Genomic DNA, 20,216 nt, shown 5'->3' with positions numbered 1-20,216 from the left:
AGTCAGAAGCCCTACTTTCGTTTTACCTTGACCTTTCTTATTGTTAGAATGGATTACTCGTCTTGTTAGGGTATTAGCTCAACCTTTGCCCTAACGATAACAAGCAACCGGCTCAGTTTTTATACAGTTATGGCTTTTGGCGTGGATCTGTCTCTAAAAAATGCGCTAATTATTGCTGTCCCTCTGTTTATTTCGTGGGCAAAGTATAGAGGTTTGGAATATATTATAAAACACTACCGATGGGTTTTTGTGTGCCTTTTTTTAATGCCAATATCTGTTGTTTACGATGTGTTCATGTTCATCAGAAATTGGATTGTTTTTAAACTTAATTCTGCACCAAAACAGCACGTGAACAAAGTAAAATATGTGCAGCAACAGGTATGTATCATCAGAAACATAAAATTTGTTATCATGGTTATGTCTTGGATCAGTGAATCAGTTAATTACATGGTTAGTCAGTAACTGGATATATTAAATGGGCTTAATTAGAAATTAGGTATATAAAATAATTGTTAAACCATTTATTTAGCTAAATGCAATCATTTTACAATTTTAATTAAGTTATCCTGTGTATCAAAGTATTGATGCATATTATATAAGACCATTATATAATCAGATGATGTAGATCGAGTTTCTTGTCAATTTACAATGTTGTCAAGCTAGGCAATTTTCAGAGGTATCACACATGATATCAAGAAGCAGTATTGATGAGTACTCCACTGGTGAAGAACTCGGATATTGTTAAGGAAAAAGTACTGGGGTCATCACCATTTACAATTTGTCAACTTTCGAGTAAAGCAATATTCACAGCATCATAGATGATATTCTTTCTTTTTAATAGAAATTTCCATAGAAAATCCATCATTTGCCTCACAAGAGTTTGATGCCCGTTGATCAAACAGTTGGTACATATCTCACCGTTTGAATCCTGAGTCTGTGTTCCTATTTGGCACCTTTTGCCTTGATTTGATGTTCATGCTCCAAGTTACAAAATTCTCAGAGTAGACCTATTTCCTAGTAATGACAATTAAAAAAGCCTGATCTGGGCTAATCTTGCATTTGATCATACATCTAGGAGGGTTATTGCAAAGTTATAGTTTTCAAAACAGGTTCCATCCCTAGAAACTAGATGCTTTACCTTACACCTAATTGCATGAAACAAGCAATTAGGGATGCCTTTATGACATCTCTCTTTAAATGCTTGATTCATATTCTAGTTTTCAGATTGTTTCTCAAATACTGTAGTGTGTTTAGACGAGTTTTACAACTTTTTATAATGTCTTTATAAGATACCCTGGTATATATCACATTTTGTTTTCAACCACTTTCACAAATCTTTACACATTTTACACCAAACTGCAGAAGGCATTTTGGTGAGCACTTCTTTTGTTCTTTTGATTGATTCTGTGTATGTATTCACTTAAAAAATTTTTTTCCATGTAGGAATACTAATAGGCAGCTTTTATTATACTATTTTGTAAAAGAATAAATGGGATTTAAATTATGTCTTTTGCCTATACATTATTTTGAAATAACATAAGGAGATGGATTTCATCAAAAGGTCTAAATTTTCCCGATTATATCAGCATGATCAGATTGATTTGGTAGGCTAGAAAATGTCTCTGATGTAAGGATAATATTGATTTAATTAAGGTTAAGCAATGGAACAAAGATGGAAGGAAAACCAAGATGTGCACTGCCCGTCCTGGGTGGGCAACGGTCAGTTTCCGGAGAGGGCTGTACAAGAAACAGCTGAGGAACATTGAGGTCAACATGATTGACATCCTGGAAATAGACGAGACGATGAGAACCGTGCGGGTGGAGCCACTGGTGACGATGGGACAGGTCACATCATTTCTCAACCCCCTGGGGTGGACTCTACCTGTATTACCAGAACTGGATGATCTCACAGTGGGTCTGTAAAATCAGACAATAGAAACACATGAAAACAAAGCTAATGAAGTATATTTTAAGATGTATTTGGTTTAGTTTAACACTATTTCCAACTCGCAGTATGTTCAATAGTTTCTTGAAACAAAAATTCCGAAACTTCCATCAACACATGTACCAAATCAGGAAGCATACATATATTTTCTACATGTTTTATTTAACTATATTTGCTCTCTTCTTAACAGGTGGTCTGATAATGGGGGTGGGTATAGAGACCTCCTCCCACAAACACGGGCTGTTCCAGCATTGCTGCGTGTCCTACGAACTGGTGCTGGCTGATGGGAGTGTGGTGACATGCTCCGAGGTACGCAGATGTTAGTATGGCCAGGCTCAAAGGGATCATTCTTTATATTTAAACAAAATGTACATTTACCATTGTTAATTTTTACACTCCTTATGAAAATACTCTGAATATGGTTATATATACCTCAGATTGCAAAACAATCTGCTATCTTTAAAATAATTAAGAGTCTCAGGTGTTTATCATTGTGTCGCTCCCTAATTCATTTGAACATGTCAATAACTTCACCAAAAAAATAAACCCCACTGCTAGATAAAAATTAATCTATATCCCACCATTCTTAAATCATGGTCTTTTTGGCTGGATTTTATACGTATCTGTAACGTATTATATTGTACACTACTTAGATTTTGTACCAGATTAGTAAATATTGTTTCTGAATAAGAAGATGTTTCTGTGTTTTGCAACTGGTGATAAAAAAAGCATTTTAAGTAATATGACAACTGTGTATTTCACCACAGGAGGGGAAAATGATATTTAAGATATTAAAGAGCCCCAGATGTTTCCTTTCTAGATAATGCCAATCCCTTATTGATCCAAACTTGGCAAATTGCTTTTCAGGAGCATTATCAAAGAAAATATATTACATTTTTATGAATAAAATATTTTTCACTTTAAAATTTGCAAGATTTTTTAAAATTCACATTTCAGACTGAGAATCCAGATTTATTTTATGCTGTACCTTGGTCCTATGGCACACTAGGCTTTCTAGTGTCTGCTGAAATCAAAATCATTCCATCCAAGAAGTACGTAAAGATGGAGTACTTCCCAGTTCACTCCAAGGCAGACATGGTGGAGAAGTTCCGGGAGCAGACTATGCTGAAAGAAAACAACGAGTTTGTGGAGACGTTGGCGTACTCTCTAGATAAAGCGGTGGTGATGACTGGAAATCTCACAGACGATGCAGAACCCGACAAAGTGATTCAATCTCATATATTACATGTATATTCTGAGGATGTTATAAAATTCATAAAGTCTGGGTAGAATTTAAATTATATTGTCAAACAGAGCAGAGAGCAATAATGAAACCTACAAATATGATGTATTTTTATTCTTCTATGAATAATTAATTCACAGAATTATATTTGAGGGCTAGTGAAAAAGCATTGTCATTAAATTTTTTTTGGAGAGAAAATTCATTTTTTAAAAACTTTTCTGAAGAAACATAGTAAGAAATGAAATATTTGTGAATTTAAAAACTCTTAATATGTAGATAAACCCTATTGGACACTTTTGGAAGCCCTGGTTCTTTAAACATGTGGAGGGATTTTTAACCACAGGACCAGCTGTAGAATATATTCCCATCAGACATTACTACCATAGACACACCAGGAGTATATTCTGGGAACTACAGGTGAATATAGATACTAGTGTCAAGCAGTATTCAACTTACCTAAAAATATTTCTTTTGTTAGAGTACCGGTACTTGCCATGCATACAGTCTAATAAGTTCAACATTTATGATTCAGGACATAATTCCATTTGGAAACAACCCCATCTTCAGATATTTGTTTGGTTGGGCTGTTCCTCCCAAAATCTCACTGTTGAAACTAACCCAAGGGGAGACAACCAAAAAACTCTACGAGAAGTACCAGATTATTCAGGATATGCTGGTTCCCCTCGACAAATTACAGGAAGCCATGGAAGTGTTTGAAAAGGAAATTAAGGTACAGTGCATATTTCTAAGTAGAGAGGCACTTTCTCTTAATAGATTTGGAGGATGGTCATCAAATCTATAGGAAGAATTATAATTTGAAAGTTTGCTTTTGATATGATAGTCAGTACCCTAAATTTGATTTTATGAAGTCATTTTTGTGTTAATTTAATACCGTAAATCTGGAAATTTTTACGTCGATTTTATTTTTCGAATTCGGGTCAAAATGCTGTTGATTAATTTTTAGGTTTCAAAATTTTGCGAATGACCATAGTAATGTTTACATTTTCTTTTGGTAATTTATTTTTAAGAAAAATATTTTTGCGAATGTAATGAACATGCAAATTTGCTAAAAATTTATCTACAGCAAAAATTTCAAGATTTACGGTATTATGCTTTCATACCTCATAAGATATGTCATATACTTTCAATGAGAATAAAAAGATGTCTTTTGCCCATTTGAATGAATGATGTATTGTATAAAATATGTTAATTTTACATTTTTTCCCAGATGTACCCCCTTTGGCTTTGTCCATTCATGTTGTATGACCAACCTGGCATGGTGCATCCAGCTAAGAAAGGGAATCAGATGTATGTTGACATTGGGGCTTACGGTTCCCCAAAATCCAACTCGTGGGAAGCTGTAAAGACAACTAGAGCTTTGGAGAGCTATGTCATCAAAGCGGGAGGGTGGGTGATGTACAATCTTCTTAGATTGAAAGTAAACTTCCATGATTTGTAGAACATAAATCATTTACCGACTTTAAAGTGCAAAGCTGGAACTTTGCTTCAATAATTATATGCCACCTGAGTCTTTCAGTTGACTTATTGTTATGGGTAAATTGTTAAAATTTTGTCGCACTGATTTCTGAATTTTTAATGACCACAACCTATTTTTGTGTTTTTCTTTATTATCTCCCCTTACAAAGGGACTTGGCCCTTCATTTTAAGAATTTAAACTTCCCTTTACCCAAGGATGCTTTGTACCAAGTTTGGTTAAATTTGGCCCAGTGGTTCTCGAGAAGAGCATCTGAGTTGCAATGGTCACAGAAACTCATGATACTCATGTCTCTGTCAAGGTTCTTTTTAGAAAAAAGAATATTTTCAGTTGAGCCTGTGTGTACTTCTTTAAAACATAGTGTAAAAATCTTGATAAAATGATATTACATGTGTATGTAACTGTTCAGGTTTCAGATGCTGTATGCTGACAGCTACCTAACCCGAGAGGATTTCCGGAAGATGTTTGATCACTCTCTGTATGATAAAATGAGGCAGGAACTGGGCTGTGAAGAGGCATTCCCAGAGGTTTACGACAAAGTGAACAGAAAAGTGCGAGATTAAATCACTGAGGAACAAGAAATTCATGCAGAGCTACCAATCAAATGCATTTTCTCTCATTTTAGATTTTATTCTTTACATTGACTTTTTTTTTTTTCATTTAAATATTATTGTGAAACATTGATAATTTTAAGTTTTCATTTTAAATTATGTCTATGGAATTTAGAATTTTCAGTCAATAAGCTAAACTGTTAAGTTTAAATCATTAAGTTTCTAGGAAGGAAAATGTGTCACTTCAATCAATATCTGTATGTGAACATCAAAAGTACATGTATTGCCAAAATCAAAGTGAATATTGCTATATGTTTTTAAGAGCCAGTTTGTATAAAACTCATGAAAATATGAAATTTACCCTATTTACTTACAAGACTTGAATGACAAGAGATGATTTTGAAATTTGACAGAGTATATTTAAACATGATAAACATCCATTGCTAATTTATTGCATGTCTTATTTTAGCTTTAAGAACATTTTAAAACTGTTCATACAAATGTATATATGGATCATTCCCAAAGAAATTATGTGCACCATCATTGGTATATTTTTCTTTGGATTTAATAAAATTGCATCCTTGATGTACCAGATATATATAAATCATCTCTTTGACAAGTCACTCAAAAATGTCTCAGATATTTTCAGTGAGGTTACAAACTTTTATACAGGGATAATTTATTAACTATATACATATATTATACACAAAATGCATCCATAATTAATAAGATACTTGTGATAATGTTGTGCTTAGCTTATACATGATTATTTTACATCGATTATTATTTTTACTTAGATTATGTGTAATGTCTCATTGTTATTACATGTATTTGTTTTGATCTGAATAAAATACCCGGTATTTACAGAAGACCAGTATACATAATTTCACAGTTCTTATTTCAGTCATTATTCTCTCAGATACTGTAAACCAACTTTTATTTGCATGCGAGAAATTTTTTGTGAGGTTCGTGAGAGCCTCGATCGTCATCGCGAATATTTCTCATTGTGAACTGTCCTTATAGTCTCTGTGTCCATTAACAACAGAACAAAAACGGTTTGATTACGAAAATTAATTGTTGCAAACTACATGTAGTTTACCCTCAGTAAATCACGAAATAAAGTTGTCGCAAATAAAAGTTGGTGTACAGTTTCTATATAACATTATAGCTGTATATAGCTTAATGCATTTATTACAGTCAAGTGATTTTGTCACTGAATCCGTTTACATCTGTCATATAGTAAAGCATTGCACTTTGGGAGGAACAAATTGTCACTGTATTGAATGATTAACAACTCATTAACGCTACTTTTCACCTCAGTCACAGGTGTGCATTACAGTTACTAGTATATTGTATCAATAATGAGATTGGCAATTACAACTCATTACCCCTATCTGAACACACCTGTCTGCAAGTTACATGTATATATCTTAAGTATGCATGACACAGAGCAAGTTTTATTAATAAATATAGATCATTTGCCATGTAGTCAAAGCACAATGTACAATTAATAGGTATGGATTCTTTTCAATATACAATTCATATGGCCTCTAGTCAAATTTTACTACATGTATAAAAAGAATCAGGTGAGTGCCATAATTTCTATTGAGAAATCCCCCAGTGCAGGTTTTACCATTGATGGTTATAAAATTTTGAAGAACAAGTATTTCGTCTTTATACTTGGGTAATGTACACCTATAAAATCCTGGCCAATGGTAGAGGTATTGCAGCAGTACAAATGAAAGAGCCCTATGGGCCACAATGCTCACAAGAACGACCTGTTATTCACTAAATTTTCCACCTTGTCATACCGTTTAAGTGGAAATTTTAGCAAAACGCAAATTTAGCGATTTGTCCATAAAATTATTTTATTTTTAGCGAGAAGTAAAATTAGAGATTTTGAAATGCTCACTAAAGAAACTATTACAACTAAAACACAATCCATTTTAGCGGTATTCAATTTAAGCGATCTCGGCACCCTCATTAATAATGCCAAAATTAAATCCTCCCTAAAAATTCTGCTTATATGGTACTTGTCATTGTGGCCTCCCCCAGTAATTTGAAAATTCTTCAAAACCCAGAGAGCTTCCATACGGTACTTGTTATTGTGGCCCCACCTACTGTAAATCACTAATTTTTGGTTTCAATATAACTTTGCACACAAGAAGCCTACACTAAGATACATAATTTTAATTATCGGCTTTTGATTTTGATAGTCATTGTTTTAAATTGCTACTTCCAACAGGGTCAAAATTTTAACGAATTGTGGTTATTGCTCTATATAATCTTAAGGAATACTATTATACGCGAGAATTAAAATTTCGCGAGCACACTGTCTCGCGTAATTACACGAAAATAAAGTTCTCGCAAATAAAAAGTGATTTACAGTATATAACCCCCAGTGGTCATGATTTGAATAATTTAGAATCTTCAAAACCCAGAGAGTGCGCTTCCTCTGATTGGCGCTTAGTTTCAATATCTTTCTTGTTTTTTGATAAAATCCTTTGAAATTTTGAACATCGTCATATATTAGGAGATCACAGATATATAAGAATTATGTGATAGTAATGCGTCCATTATCCATCCATCTGTCTGTCTGTAAACAATTTTTTGAAATGCTACTCCTCCTATAGTTTTGGTCTGATTTAATGTAACTATGCACACAAGTAGACTACACTAAGGTACATTATTCTGTGTATAGGTTTTTGAATTCGATGAGCGGTGTTGCTGTGGTTACTAAAAATAGAAATTTCTATGAAAAACATTCAAAATGCTACTCCTCTTACAGTTTTGTTCTGATTTCAATATAACTTAATTGGCACACAAGTAGACTACACTAAGATACATAATTCTGTTTATCAGTTTTGATTTCGATGAATAATGTTGCCATGGTAACTAAAAATATAAATTTCTGTGAAATACATTTAAAATGCTACTCCTCCTACAGTTTTAGTCTGATTATAATAATTACTTTGGCATGCAAGTAGACTACATTGAGATACATAATTATCAGTTTTGTGTTTTTGATTTTGATGATTGATGTTGCCATGGTAACTAAAATTGAAAATTCTATAAAATTTTACTAAAAGCTACTCCAGTTGTAGTCTTATTGCAATCTTGCCACAGAAAGAGATCAGTTAATCAAGGATCATTATTCTTTTTATTGCTTTTATAAAGTTTGTCCCAACTGCTACTCTTCTCTTTATATAAGTACAAACCAGTAGAGCTACAGTCTTGACAGAGACTTCTGGTTTGTTCTTTTTTTGCACAGTGTTCTTGAAAATTTTTCTATTTTTCAATGAAAACTTTGATCACCACAAAAGGCCCCACCCTATCGGCAGGGGTCATGATTTGAACAAAATTTATTCTACACTATTAAGTTTCATCATTTCAGGGCGACGAAGTGATTCACGAGAAGACATCTCCCTTTGAAAGTGTTGGTAGTCCTTCAGTTGAATAAATCTTGATTTTACCCAAGGATAATTTATAAACCATGTTTGGTTTTGATTAGCCAAGTGTCTCTCGAGATAAAACTGTGAAAAGAATGCAATGACCAGATATGAACAAATTTTGATCAGAAAAGTGCACTTAAGACTTCAGCTCAGGTGAGCTAAATACAAGAGGCCCGTGGCCACATCACTCACCTGAGTAATGGACTTCCTATTGCCCCCCTCCTTTCCCCGGGGGTCATGATTTGTACAATCGAGAATCTACACAATCCCAAGATGCTTCATTATAAGCTTCAGCTTTTCTGGCCCTGTGGTTCTTCAGTTTTTTTAGCTCACCTGAGCCAAAGGCTCAGGTGAGCTTTTCTGATCACATTTTATTAAAAGCGTCCGTCCAGTCTGTCTGTCTTATTGCAATCTTGCCACTGTAAACTTTTCACATTTTCGACTTCTTCTCATGCCAATTTTGACCAAACTAGGTACAAAGCATTCTTAGGTGAAGGGGAATTTAAATTGTTAAAATGAAGGGCCAAGTCCCCTCACAAGGGGAGATAATCAAGAAAAGACAAAAATAGGGTGGGGTCATTAAAAATCTTCTTCTCAAGAAGCACTGGGCCAGAAAAGCTGAAACTTATGTTGAAGCATCCTAGGGTAGTGTAGATTCTAAATTGTCAAAATCATGACCCCCGGGGGTGGGCGGGGCCACAATGATGAATCAAAGTTTTACATAGAAATATGTAGGAAAAATCTTTGAAAATCTTTTGGAAGCATCCTGGGGAAGTGCAGATTCTAAATTGTTCAAATCATGACCCCCGGGGGGTTGGGCAGGGCCACAATGGGGAATCAAAGTTTCACATAGAAATATATGGGAAAAATCTTTGAAAATCTTCTTCACAAGGACCATTGGGCCAGAAAAGCTGAAATTTATGTGGAAGCATCCTGGGGTAGTGTAGATTCTAAATTATACAAATCATGACCTCCGGGGGTTACAGGGCCACAATGGGGAATAAAGTTTTATAGAAATATATGGAAAAATTTGATTAAGAACCACTTGGCCAGAAAAGCTGAAACTTATGTGGAAGCATCCTAGGGTAGTGTAGATTCTAAATTGTTCTAACCATGACCCCCGGGGTAAGGCGTGGCCACAATGGGGAATCAAAGTTTTTCATGGCCACATCAAAGCATCCTATGGTAGTGTAGATTTCAAATTGTCTAAATTATGATCAGTGGGGTAGGGTGGGGCCACAATATGTATTGCAAGGGGGAAATGTGGTAAAGAACGGAATGGTGAGAGCTTCTCAGGTGAGCGATGTGGCCCATGGGCCTCTTGTTTTTTTCAATGTAAAACTTGAATTTCTAAGTGTGGCCCCACCCTACTTCCGAGGGTCATGATGTCAACAATTAAGAATCAACACCTTACCCCAGCATGCTTCCACATCAGCTTTTCTGGCCCAGTGGTACTTGGGAAGAAGATTTTGAAGTTTTTTCCTATACATTTCAATGTTCAATTCCCTATTGTAGTCCCACTCTACCCCCGCGGGTCATGATTTGAAGAATTTAGAATCTAAACTACCTCAGGATGCTTTCACGTAAGTTTCAGCTTTTCGGAAACAGTGGTTCTTGAGAAGAAGAATTTTAAAGATTTTCCTTATATATTCAATTTAAAAATTGGATTCCGTATCGGGGCCCTGTAGGACAGTGTCCTACCCCCGTGGGCCATGATTTTAACAATTTAGAATTTACAATACCTCAGGATACTCCCATATAAGTTTTAGCTTTTCTGGCCTAAGTGGTCAATCTTGAGAATGTCTATATCTTTTTGTAAAATTTATATTCCCTATTGTGGCCCCACCCTTTTTCTGGGGTAATGTTTTGAATAATTTAAAATCTACACTACTTCAGAATGCTTCCTCATAAGTTTTGGCTTTTCTGGCCCACTGGCTCCTGAGAAGATTTTTTAATGACCCAACCCTATTTTTATCTTTTCTTGGTTATCCTCATTTTGGTATGTACCAAGTTTGGTTAAAATTGGCCCAGTGGTTCTTGAAAAGAAGTTGAAAATGTGAAAAGTTTACAGATGGATGGACAATGGTTGATCAGAAAAGCTCATGAGATGAAAGCTCAGTGAGCGAAACAAGAGGCCCATGGGCCACATCACTCAACTAAGCACACAGGCAAGGTAAAGAAACAAATCAGTTCAGTATTGAAAAGTTTGTTTTTTTTGTTTTTTTTATGCCCCCTTTGAAGAAGGGAGGGCATATTGCTTTGCTGCTGTCTGTCGGTCGGTCTGTCCGTCCACTTAGTTTCCGTTCATTTTCTTTGCAACCGTTGCACATACTGAAATGAAATTTGGTATACAGATACATGTATATCACATGAATATCTAGGTCAAGTTCTGTTTTTGTTACGATCGCACCATTTTTGACAGAGTTATGCCCCTTGGACTTAGAAAAATTTCAATTATTTGCAGTTTCATGTCATTTTCTTCGCAACCGTTGCACATACTGAAATGAAATTTAGCGAACAAATTTATCAGATACATGTAAATATTTTGGGTACAATCATGCCATTTTTGACAGAGTTATGCCCTTTTGGACTTAAAAAAATTCCAATTTGGGGGAGGGTGCATTGTTTTTGTTTTGTTTGTTTGTTTGTTTGTTTTGTTTGTTTTTTTTTTTTTTTGGGGGGGGGGGGGGTTGTGGCCCAACCCTACCCAAGGGGTCATAATTGAATATATACCACCTGAGGATGATTCTTCATGAGTTTCATCTTTCCTGGCCCTGTTTTTTCTATATATTTCTATGTAAATCTTCGATGGTCCATTGTGGTCCAACTCTATCCCTGGTGGTCATGATTTGAACAACTTGAATCTAAACTACTTGAAGATAATAACACTTGATTTTCACCTTTCATGGCCCAGTAATTTTTGAGAAGATTTTTTAAAAAATGCCATTTATTTTTCACTAATTCATAATTATCTCCCCTAGGACGAGGGTGACTCTTCATTCAATAAACTTGAATCTCCCTTACCTAAGGATACTTTGTGGTAGGTTTAGATGAAATTGACCCAGTGGTTCTTGAGATGAAAATGTGAAAAGTTTACAACAACGACAATGACATACGACAAACAACAGACAAATTTTGATCAGAAAAGCTAACTTGAGCCTTCAGCTTAGTTGAGCTAAAAAGATAGTAAACTTCCATCAGAAATTAAGTCATCTCTGTATCAAATATCAATCTGATTAAAATCGGATCTTTGGTATGCTCTGAAATTCTGATGGTCTGTGTATAGCGACCATAAGAATTTTGGAGTGTAACAAAGATCTCATTTTCATCAGAATGTATCAAATATCTATTTGCCTACCTGATACTTATTTGAGTATTTGAAAATAATTTCCAAAAACAAAATTATTGGTTGATATGAAATCAATTTTGTACAAATATTTAGGAATTCGAGGAAAAGTTTGGGAAAAGTTCATGGACACTGAAGAAGTCTGTAAATGTTTTGTCTCACCCACTCACCCAGCTAAAAATAAGAAATTACTGCAAGGGTGAAAAATATTTATTCCAATACACAAAAATGTATGTGAACCTTAAATGCATCATAAAACTTCACATGTGAACAAGTCAAACATACAAAAACATATATACAACTGAAAAGTTGAGAGAAGCAGGCTTGGAGCCCGTGGGTTGGCGGAATCAAAGCATGTAAATATAAGGACAACACAAATATATTGGCTTGTGTGATAATTTTATGCATTTCGGCGTTTATGCAAATTATCACACAAGCCAACATTGATCACTTCATGTAATGTTATTAATTAATACAAGTAATGTATTTACATTATATGTTTTAAACATGAAAGATAAAATTGTACACTTAAAATGCCCAACTGATCTAGATTGGAATAGGTATGACTGAAACAACTGTCAGATTTAAACAAAAGCACCATTACAATCCATTCAAACCAGGCAGACTCTAGAATAAGTTGCTGTTTACTAGATGATATGACTCACATACTTGCTGTACCATGTGCCCTGTTTCTGCCTGCACCCCACACAAAGGCATGGCTTGGCTGAGGAGGACAATCAACGTTAAAGAAAAAATCTCCACAAAGATAACAACATACAATACAATAGCCTTTTGGCACTTCTATGCAGCAAATTTACTGTTCTTCACCTTTGAGAAAGATTTAAAGGATTTTCCACATCTTTATTTTTAATTCAAATAAAAGTTAGGTAGCTCACTGAACTCAAAAACAAAACTTGTTGGATGTCAAAATCATATACAAAACTGTAGTGTTCCTAACCATTTACCAGTAATGTTGTATTATTACCCATTCAATAACAATTTACAAATGAAAATGAATAGAGTTTAAGAATTTATCCCCTCCAAGTATTGGATTAACAAAGATACAAAGCATGCAATTAATATAGGAATCTTTAATCCAATGTTTCCTGGTCATGGAAGCACAAAAACTAAAATGATAATGAACAATGATTTTAGCAAAAAATTTGGGATATAAATGACTTTACATTTTTCAGAAAAATTATAATTCTAGATAATTCAAAAACAAAAGCACCATATATAAATTTCATGAATAAATATTGTTCTTAAAATTTTAATTTTTAATTTGTGAAATCAGTGGCTTCATATTTCCATATATTTTTATATAAATACTGCAGTTTAAAAACGATTAGATATATGATTGTTCGTGTGATGTTTTATTTTGCTTATAGGCATGTAATTGGAGTGCTTCTTCAATTAAATATTGGTTCACAACACACTGCAATGTGCACAAAAACAAAAGATGCTGAATTGATTATGAGTAATAGTAGATTGTATAATGTCTATGAAAGTTTTCCATTCAATTTGATTTTGATCTTAAAAACCACTTTTTGCAATTGCCAATTGTGAAAAACTTGTGTTTTGATATACAATAACATTTACAATATATAGATTGTTACTCTGAAAATTTCCTCCAATAGTCAGGTATTAATACTAGTGCTTTGATTTGGTTAAAAAAAATATTTACTTGTTAGTTTCAGGACGCCAACTGCAATGCTAATGTATCATCTTTTTTGGCTCCGTGACCAATTAATTAAGGGCAAACACAGGAACAGATTTAAATTCACTGACATGTTATTAATTTTAAAAAAGTTTAGCACTCACATAATAAAAATATTCTTTTTTCAGTTTTGTTATTTTAAAAAATTACACCAATGGAACTGAGTTTATAATATATATGTACTAGTTCTAACATTTATTATACCAGCATGTATTGATAAACCAATTATTGCTATAGCACTTGTTTAAAGAAAACTAGAACTGTTCAAACGGGACAAAATACCCCCCGCTGGGTTTTTCAGAAGTAAGTTTTTCCATAATAAAGATATGTATCAAAAACAAATTATGAAATTTTTATTCCAGTGACCTTGAACTTCCCCAAATAACCTTGGGTCAAGGTCATGACACACCCTTGGGTCATGGGCAATCTTTCAGTGAAATGAGAACCTACCAAGTTTATCCATAAGAAAGATATGGACTGGACATGAATTATGAAATTTTTCTTCCAGTGACCTTGAACTTCCCCAAATGACCTTGGGTCAAGGTCATGACACACCCTTGGATCATGGGCAATCTTTGTGTGAAATAAAAACTACCAAGTTTATCCATAGGAAAGATATGGACTGGACACGAATTATGAAATTTTTCTACCAGTGACCTTGAACTTCCCAAAATGACCTCGGGTCAAGGTCATGACACACCCTTGGATCATGGGCAATCTTTGTGTGAAATGAGAAACTACCAAGTTTATGCATAAGAAAGATATGGACCGAACACGAATTATGAAATTTTTCTACCAGTGACCTTGAACTTCCCCGAATGACCTTGGGTCAAGGTCATGACACACCCTTGGATCATGGGCAATCTTTGTGTGAAATGAGAACCTACCAAGTTTGTCCATAAGAAAGATATGGACCGGATACAAATTATGAACTTTTTCTTCCAGTGACCTTGAACTTCCCAAAATGACCTTGGGTCAAGGTCATGACACACCCTTGGGTCATGGGCAATCTTTGTGTGAAATGAGAACGTACCAAGTTTATCCATAAAAAAGATATGGACCGGACAGGGAATATAAAAATTTTTCTTCCAGTGACCTTGAACTTTCCCAAATGACCTTGGGTCAAGGTCATGACACACCCTTGGGTCATGGGCAATCTTTGTGTGAAATGAGAACCTACCAAGTTTATCTATAAAAGATATGTATCAAACATGATTTATGAAAATTTTCTTCCAGTGACCTTGAACTTTCCCAAATGACCTTGGGTCAAGGTCATGACACACCCTAATGTCATGGGCAATCTTTGTGTGTAATGAGAACCTACCAAGTTTATCCATAAGAAAGATATGGACCGGACACGAATTATGAAATTTTTCTTCCAGTGACCTTGAACTTCCCCAAATGACCTTGGGTCAAGGTCATGACACACCCTTAGGTCATGAGCAATCTTAGTGTGGAGTAGTAGATTCTAATGTCCCTCTGTAAGAAAGATATGGACCGGACACGAATGCACAGACAGACGGACAGACAGACAGACGGACGGACGGACAGACAGACAGACGGACGGACAGACAGACAGACGGACAGACGGACAGACGGACAAGGTGATTCCTATATACCCCCCCAAACTTCATTTGCGGGGGGTATAAAAAACAAAACAATTTTAACATCATTATCCTCCTATCATTTATATATCAGTCATCAAGAAATTACTAGTCAACATATTTAGTGTTGGGACAAGCTCCATAGAAAGACTTTTCTCATGTAAAAAGTTCTACAGGACAATCCTATTGAATAAAGCAATGTAATCAACAATGAATAATTATGGCACACCCAAATCAAAATTACACAAAAAAAACTTGTTCTCTTGATTTGAACTTTCTAAAAATGAAATTAATGCCCCTTAACTGTGGCATATTTTTAAAACACAGAAAACATTTGAATCAAAAGACAAAAAAAAATCAATGAAAACTTCTCATTGAGCTTATTCATATACAAATATATGCACAAGAACTTTACTTTGGAATAATTTCTCCCATTGTCTACCATTTACAAAATAAAGACTATTAATACAAACTGTGGACCGTAAGACTTGGACGAAGATAAGTAAAAACTTCCATTACTCAAATGATACAATGAATAACTTTTGTTCCATTATAAACTGTAATAAATATGAACTTTATTGCTGTCTAAAAACAGTATAAACATCTTTTTCAAAATCATAGTGAAAATATATCGACAAATTTATCATACAAATACAGTGAAGATAATTCAAATATTTGGCAAAGGTTTTGTGCATCTTTGTATTTTATTTAGCACTGTTTTAATTACATCAGTAGAGAAATGTATATGGAAAAACTACATATCAGGTATACATCAGAAGTCTGTTAAACATGATGGCAACAAAATTGTGAGATTAATGCTATTCACATGTGAAGAAAAACACACAATGCATGAAATTTCCTTTCATTTAAACAATCACTCCTTCAATTCAAAACAAACATCAACACATCAAAAAAAATCACTCTGCCCATTATGATATTATTTAATTGCATATTAAAATACTGAACATGAGTCTTGTCAAATTTCAAATGGATGGACAGTCTAAAAATTATGCAAACACAATGAATAAATAATGAACACAAGTTTTTATCAACTGTTGGGACCGCACACAGGAGTATACACTGTAAAGTTTAAAATGCCAGGGTATAAACATCACTCATAGGAGAACACTGGTGAGCTTAACTTTCACTTTCACAAATTTGTACTTTCAATTTTGAAACTAAACACTCAGTCTTGACTTTCATCAGTGTTAAATTCTTCTTCGTCACTGTAATCGGTGTCGTACATTTCTACCTTTTCGAAGTCTTCGTATCTAGACACAGGTTTAGCTGGTTGGAGTGAGCTTCGCTGTTTCTGCATGAATCTGATTTCTTTATCTATAACGTTTTTATCTGTATCCTTGTCTTCTGCTTTGAATTCTGAGACTAAAGGGAAAATATGTTCTATGGCTGCTTGGACATTGGCTACACTTGGAGCTGAAATAATTCAACAGGTACATAAATACATCTATATCATCTGGAAAGATTTTACACGTCCTACCATCTGCTCAACATGGAGTCTTGCTGAGTATTGTATACTTTTAGTTAAAAGATCTCAAAGAAAAAATAATGAAGCACCATGGTACTCTAACTGAATTTTTAATACACTGTACAAACTGCTGCAAAACCCTATGGCCATTAAATAAGTTGTATTAATATCCTATACATGTAGTAAAATCTACAATACAATCAGAACAAAATCATAACTTACCTGTTACTGTTATACTTCCTGTGGAAAATATTTTGAGGGTTGCTTTTGGTGATTTTAGTTTATATGTAACTCCTGGGTGTAACTCTGGTTCATAACTAAAAGAATTTACACCTTTATCAATATCTGACAGTTTAAATTAAATTATCAATACTACATATACGAAACATATTAATTAGCTTATGCAATTTTCATAATGTTTTCAGGCTTATTTTTCTTATCAAATTTTACCTTGCTTCTTTTGGATACTTTTGTGAAAAAGCAGCTATCTTAATACGAAATGGCATGCCACATGTTCCTAGAACATTTACGACCCTGAAATTAGTAAATTTCACTTTATATCCTAAGCGTTGTAATTTTCTGGCGAATTTCCTAGCAGCTATTCTGGATTCTTCCTCACTGAAAACAATATGAAAAAGAGTTCTTCAACATCATGAACAAATTGGGAATACGTATATATATGTATAATTAATCTATTTCATGTAAATAAGTATTGATTGTATTTTATTTATTTAACTTTTTGACTTGGAAATATATGCAAATGAAAACATAATCAGCTGGAAATATAATATGATCTTTATCAAAAAGTTTTTTTTTTACCTGGTGGCTCCTGTGCACACAATTTTCCCTGATGACCATATTGTTGCAGTTGTGTATGGTCTTCTTATTTTCATGTTGCACATCTTAACAAAATTAAAATATGTCATTGTCTTTAATTGAAAGCTTTTAAGAAAAATGAAACAAATTTATCCTTTCATATGATTTCTAACATTTAATGAAAAAGAAAGTATTCAGAATGAATAATGTTTAAAATTTGTCCAAGAGTTATAAAGTAAAAAATGTACCTGCTATTTTTTTTTTTTTAAATTTGTCTCTACAGTATTATTTTCTGATTGGTATTTCTTTATTGAACTACTCATATGATATACTTTAAAAACCATTACATGGGTGAAATTCTGTTTTCAATCAGATTATATAATAAGATACACAATTGTCAGAAATTCACACATCGATGTCGTCATGTTCTCATATTACCAGTACATGACACTCACAGATTGCTCCCTTTTGAATTCGACATGGGATCCTTCCATTGCAATATTTCTGAGGTTAAGATGACATCGTGTGTTAAAACTACAGACAACATTGTTGATGATGATGTCGATGGTTGGGGGTTCCTCTTCTGCTGGGAAGCCATTAGCATCCACAGAAGTCTCATCATGAACTTCCGACTCTGTTAGGTTCTGGGTATCCACGACTCCCTTGGATTCAAGTGGAAGACATTCCCCAACCTCCGTCATTTCCAATCAATTTCCACACAAAGTTTTCAAAGTAAATGTATGAATTTTTAATGATTCCAACCCATTGATGCTTTTAATGCAAATTACTTTGTCCGTCAGAATTTTCTAAACATTTGCATCTGGTTTGGTTCTTGTACACTTGGAATATAAAAATTCTTCTTTGAAGATTTTTACAAACCGCTAATGAGTAAAAATATTACAAAATGTTTCGTAATATACACAAATAAACTTTTTCTTCTACTTTTCTGATACCGTGGCAGCCATGCTTCTTTTCTTTGCATTGATACAGCCAATGAAAATGCGGCATTGGGGAGTATATAAATAACTGGAATACTTCACATTTAAGAAAATAACCCTAAAAAGGACCAGCATGCTAAAAGAAGAGTAATATGTCCCTAATTTGATATTTTTATAGAAAATCTCCTATAATAAACAATTTGATCCATAAGAATGCATTCAATTACATAAAATTCACAAAGTGCGTCTTTCTCAATGTTTGCAAAGAAGGATAACTCTTTCTGATTACCAAGGGACGATAACTCTTATGTACCTTTTTTCAATCCAGAGGTGCAATTTGTAAATTAAATAATAAATTATATTTTTTTAATTAAAAAACTCAGCTTGATGTATTTGTTGGAGAAAGTAATCAACATACAGAGGCCCAAGAGCCACAAAGCCCACCTATCAGTAATTCACGATCAAAAGATCACTCTGGTACTACCATGACTATATATAAATATATACTATTTGTCAAAAAGTCTTTTCCTCTCCTTTTATAAGGTTTATCTCTTTATCCTTTGAAGATCACTCACTGAATATATTTTTTGTATACCAATCCTATGATGTCATTGTTTTATTTTTTTTTTTTTTGGGGGGGGGGGTTTAGAAAGTTATGCAGTAAAATAATATGGATTAATATGGATTATGGATTTATAATAATAAAATCCTTGTCAAACATTGATGGTAATGTACTATAAAATATTTGATAAACAAGTAGACAATAACATCTCTCATGATTTGTGGTACTATGTATTCTTTAAATTTAGTTTATGGCTGATAATTTACATTTTCTTTCTTTAATAATATCCTCTCACCAAGGCCCAGACACCTAGAGATTAAAAACACACAACTTGTTGGATCAAAATCATATCATACCACAAATCATGGTTAATCATCTAAATTTAATATACACACCTGGTCACCAAAAAAATTAACTCCATATACAGCAACACTTTAGGCAACCTCAAATGGTCAAAAATTGATTCAACCATACTTGCATGTGTAAGAGGAAAGGAGAAAAATGGCTGCATGAACTATAGGAATCCAAATCACGCAAGACCACAGCTATTAAGTGTAAAGTCAATAAGGATATAACCAGTGAACTATCATGGACAAATCAGCTATAGTCCAAATGGAATCAATCTAAATAAAATTAGATGTTAAATCCCCTCACATACTCGCTACACTAAAATCTAACAACATCCAATAGAGGGTCACGTCAGAGGTCAAATTCGGAACAGCTCTTCGACTTATTCGCTTCAACAATTTACGATGATTTTGCAGGCGACGAATTTATTGGTTGATAGAATTTAACCTCTGACAGGTCCCTTAATGGGATGTTGTTCGATGTTAGTGAAGCGAGTATGCGAGCCGATCTAACATCTAATTTTAATTAGATTGAAATGGACCATACCTCCAAATGGACCATAGCTCTTCGCTATTCATTTTTGCTCTTGAAGACTGAGATAATACTCATATCCTCTATTTCAGAGAATGTACTGGTATGACTGGACTGGAAATTAGACTGTGGACTTCTTCACAAGTAAATAGCCACTGAAGCTAGTAACCAGGTGCTTTATC

At 34.0% G+C, this 20,216-nt stretch overlaps 2 protein-coding genes across 2 annotated transcripts; one reads left to right on the top strand and one right to left on the bottom strand.

Moving 5' to 3' along the window:
- The first annotated feature begins 20 nt into the window (after positions 1-20).
- On the top strand, positions 21-6,620 carry LOC134255211 (delta(24)-sterol reductase-like). The gene is made up of 8 exons (XM_062737721.1): positions 21-378; positions 1,654-1,915; positions 2,136-2,254; positions 2,903-3,169; positions 3,465-3,605; positions 3,721-3,918; positions 4,417-4,595; positions 5,093-6,620. The coding sequence occupies exons 1-8, from the start codon at positions 130-132 to the stop codon at positions 5,244-5,246; spliced, it is 1,569 nt and encodes a 522-aa protein (XP_062593705.1). The 5' UTR covers positions 21-129; the 3' UTR covers positions 5,247-6,620.
- Positions 6,621-12,506: 5,886 nt separating this feature from the next.
- On the bottom strand, positions 12,507-18,645 carry LOC134255238 (TATA box-binding protein-like 1). Its single transcript, XM_062737750.1, has 6 exons — positions 18,111-18,645; positions 17,659-17,741; positions 17,290-17,457; positions 17,062-17,156; positions 15,404-16,787; positions 12,507-14,003 (listed from the first exon to the last, which is right to left on the bottom strand). The coding sequence occupies exons 1-5, from the start codon at positions 18,354-18,356 to the stop codon at positions 16,540-16,542; spliced, it is 840 nt and encodes a 279-aa protein (XP_062593734.1). The 5' UTR covers positions 18,357-18,645; the 3' UTR covers positions 12,507-14,003; positions 15,404-16,539.
- Positions 18,646-20,216: the final 1,571 nt, after the last annotated feature.

This window comes from Saccostrea cucullata, unplaced genomic scaffold (genome assembly GCF_032062105.1).
Source record: "Saccostrea cucullata isolate Sc308-1 unplaced genomic scaffold, CSIRO_AGI_Scuc_v1 ctg127, whole genome shotgun sequence".
Classification (NCBI taxonomy): Eukaryota; Metazoa; Mollusca; class Bivalvia; order Ostreida; family Ostreidae; genus Saccostrea; species Saccostrea cuccullata.
This window is presented reverse-complemented; position numbering and strand designations above follow the sequence as displayed.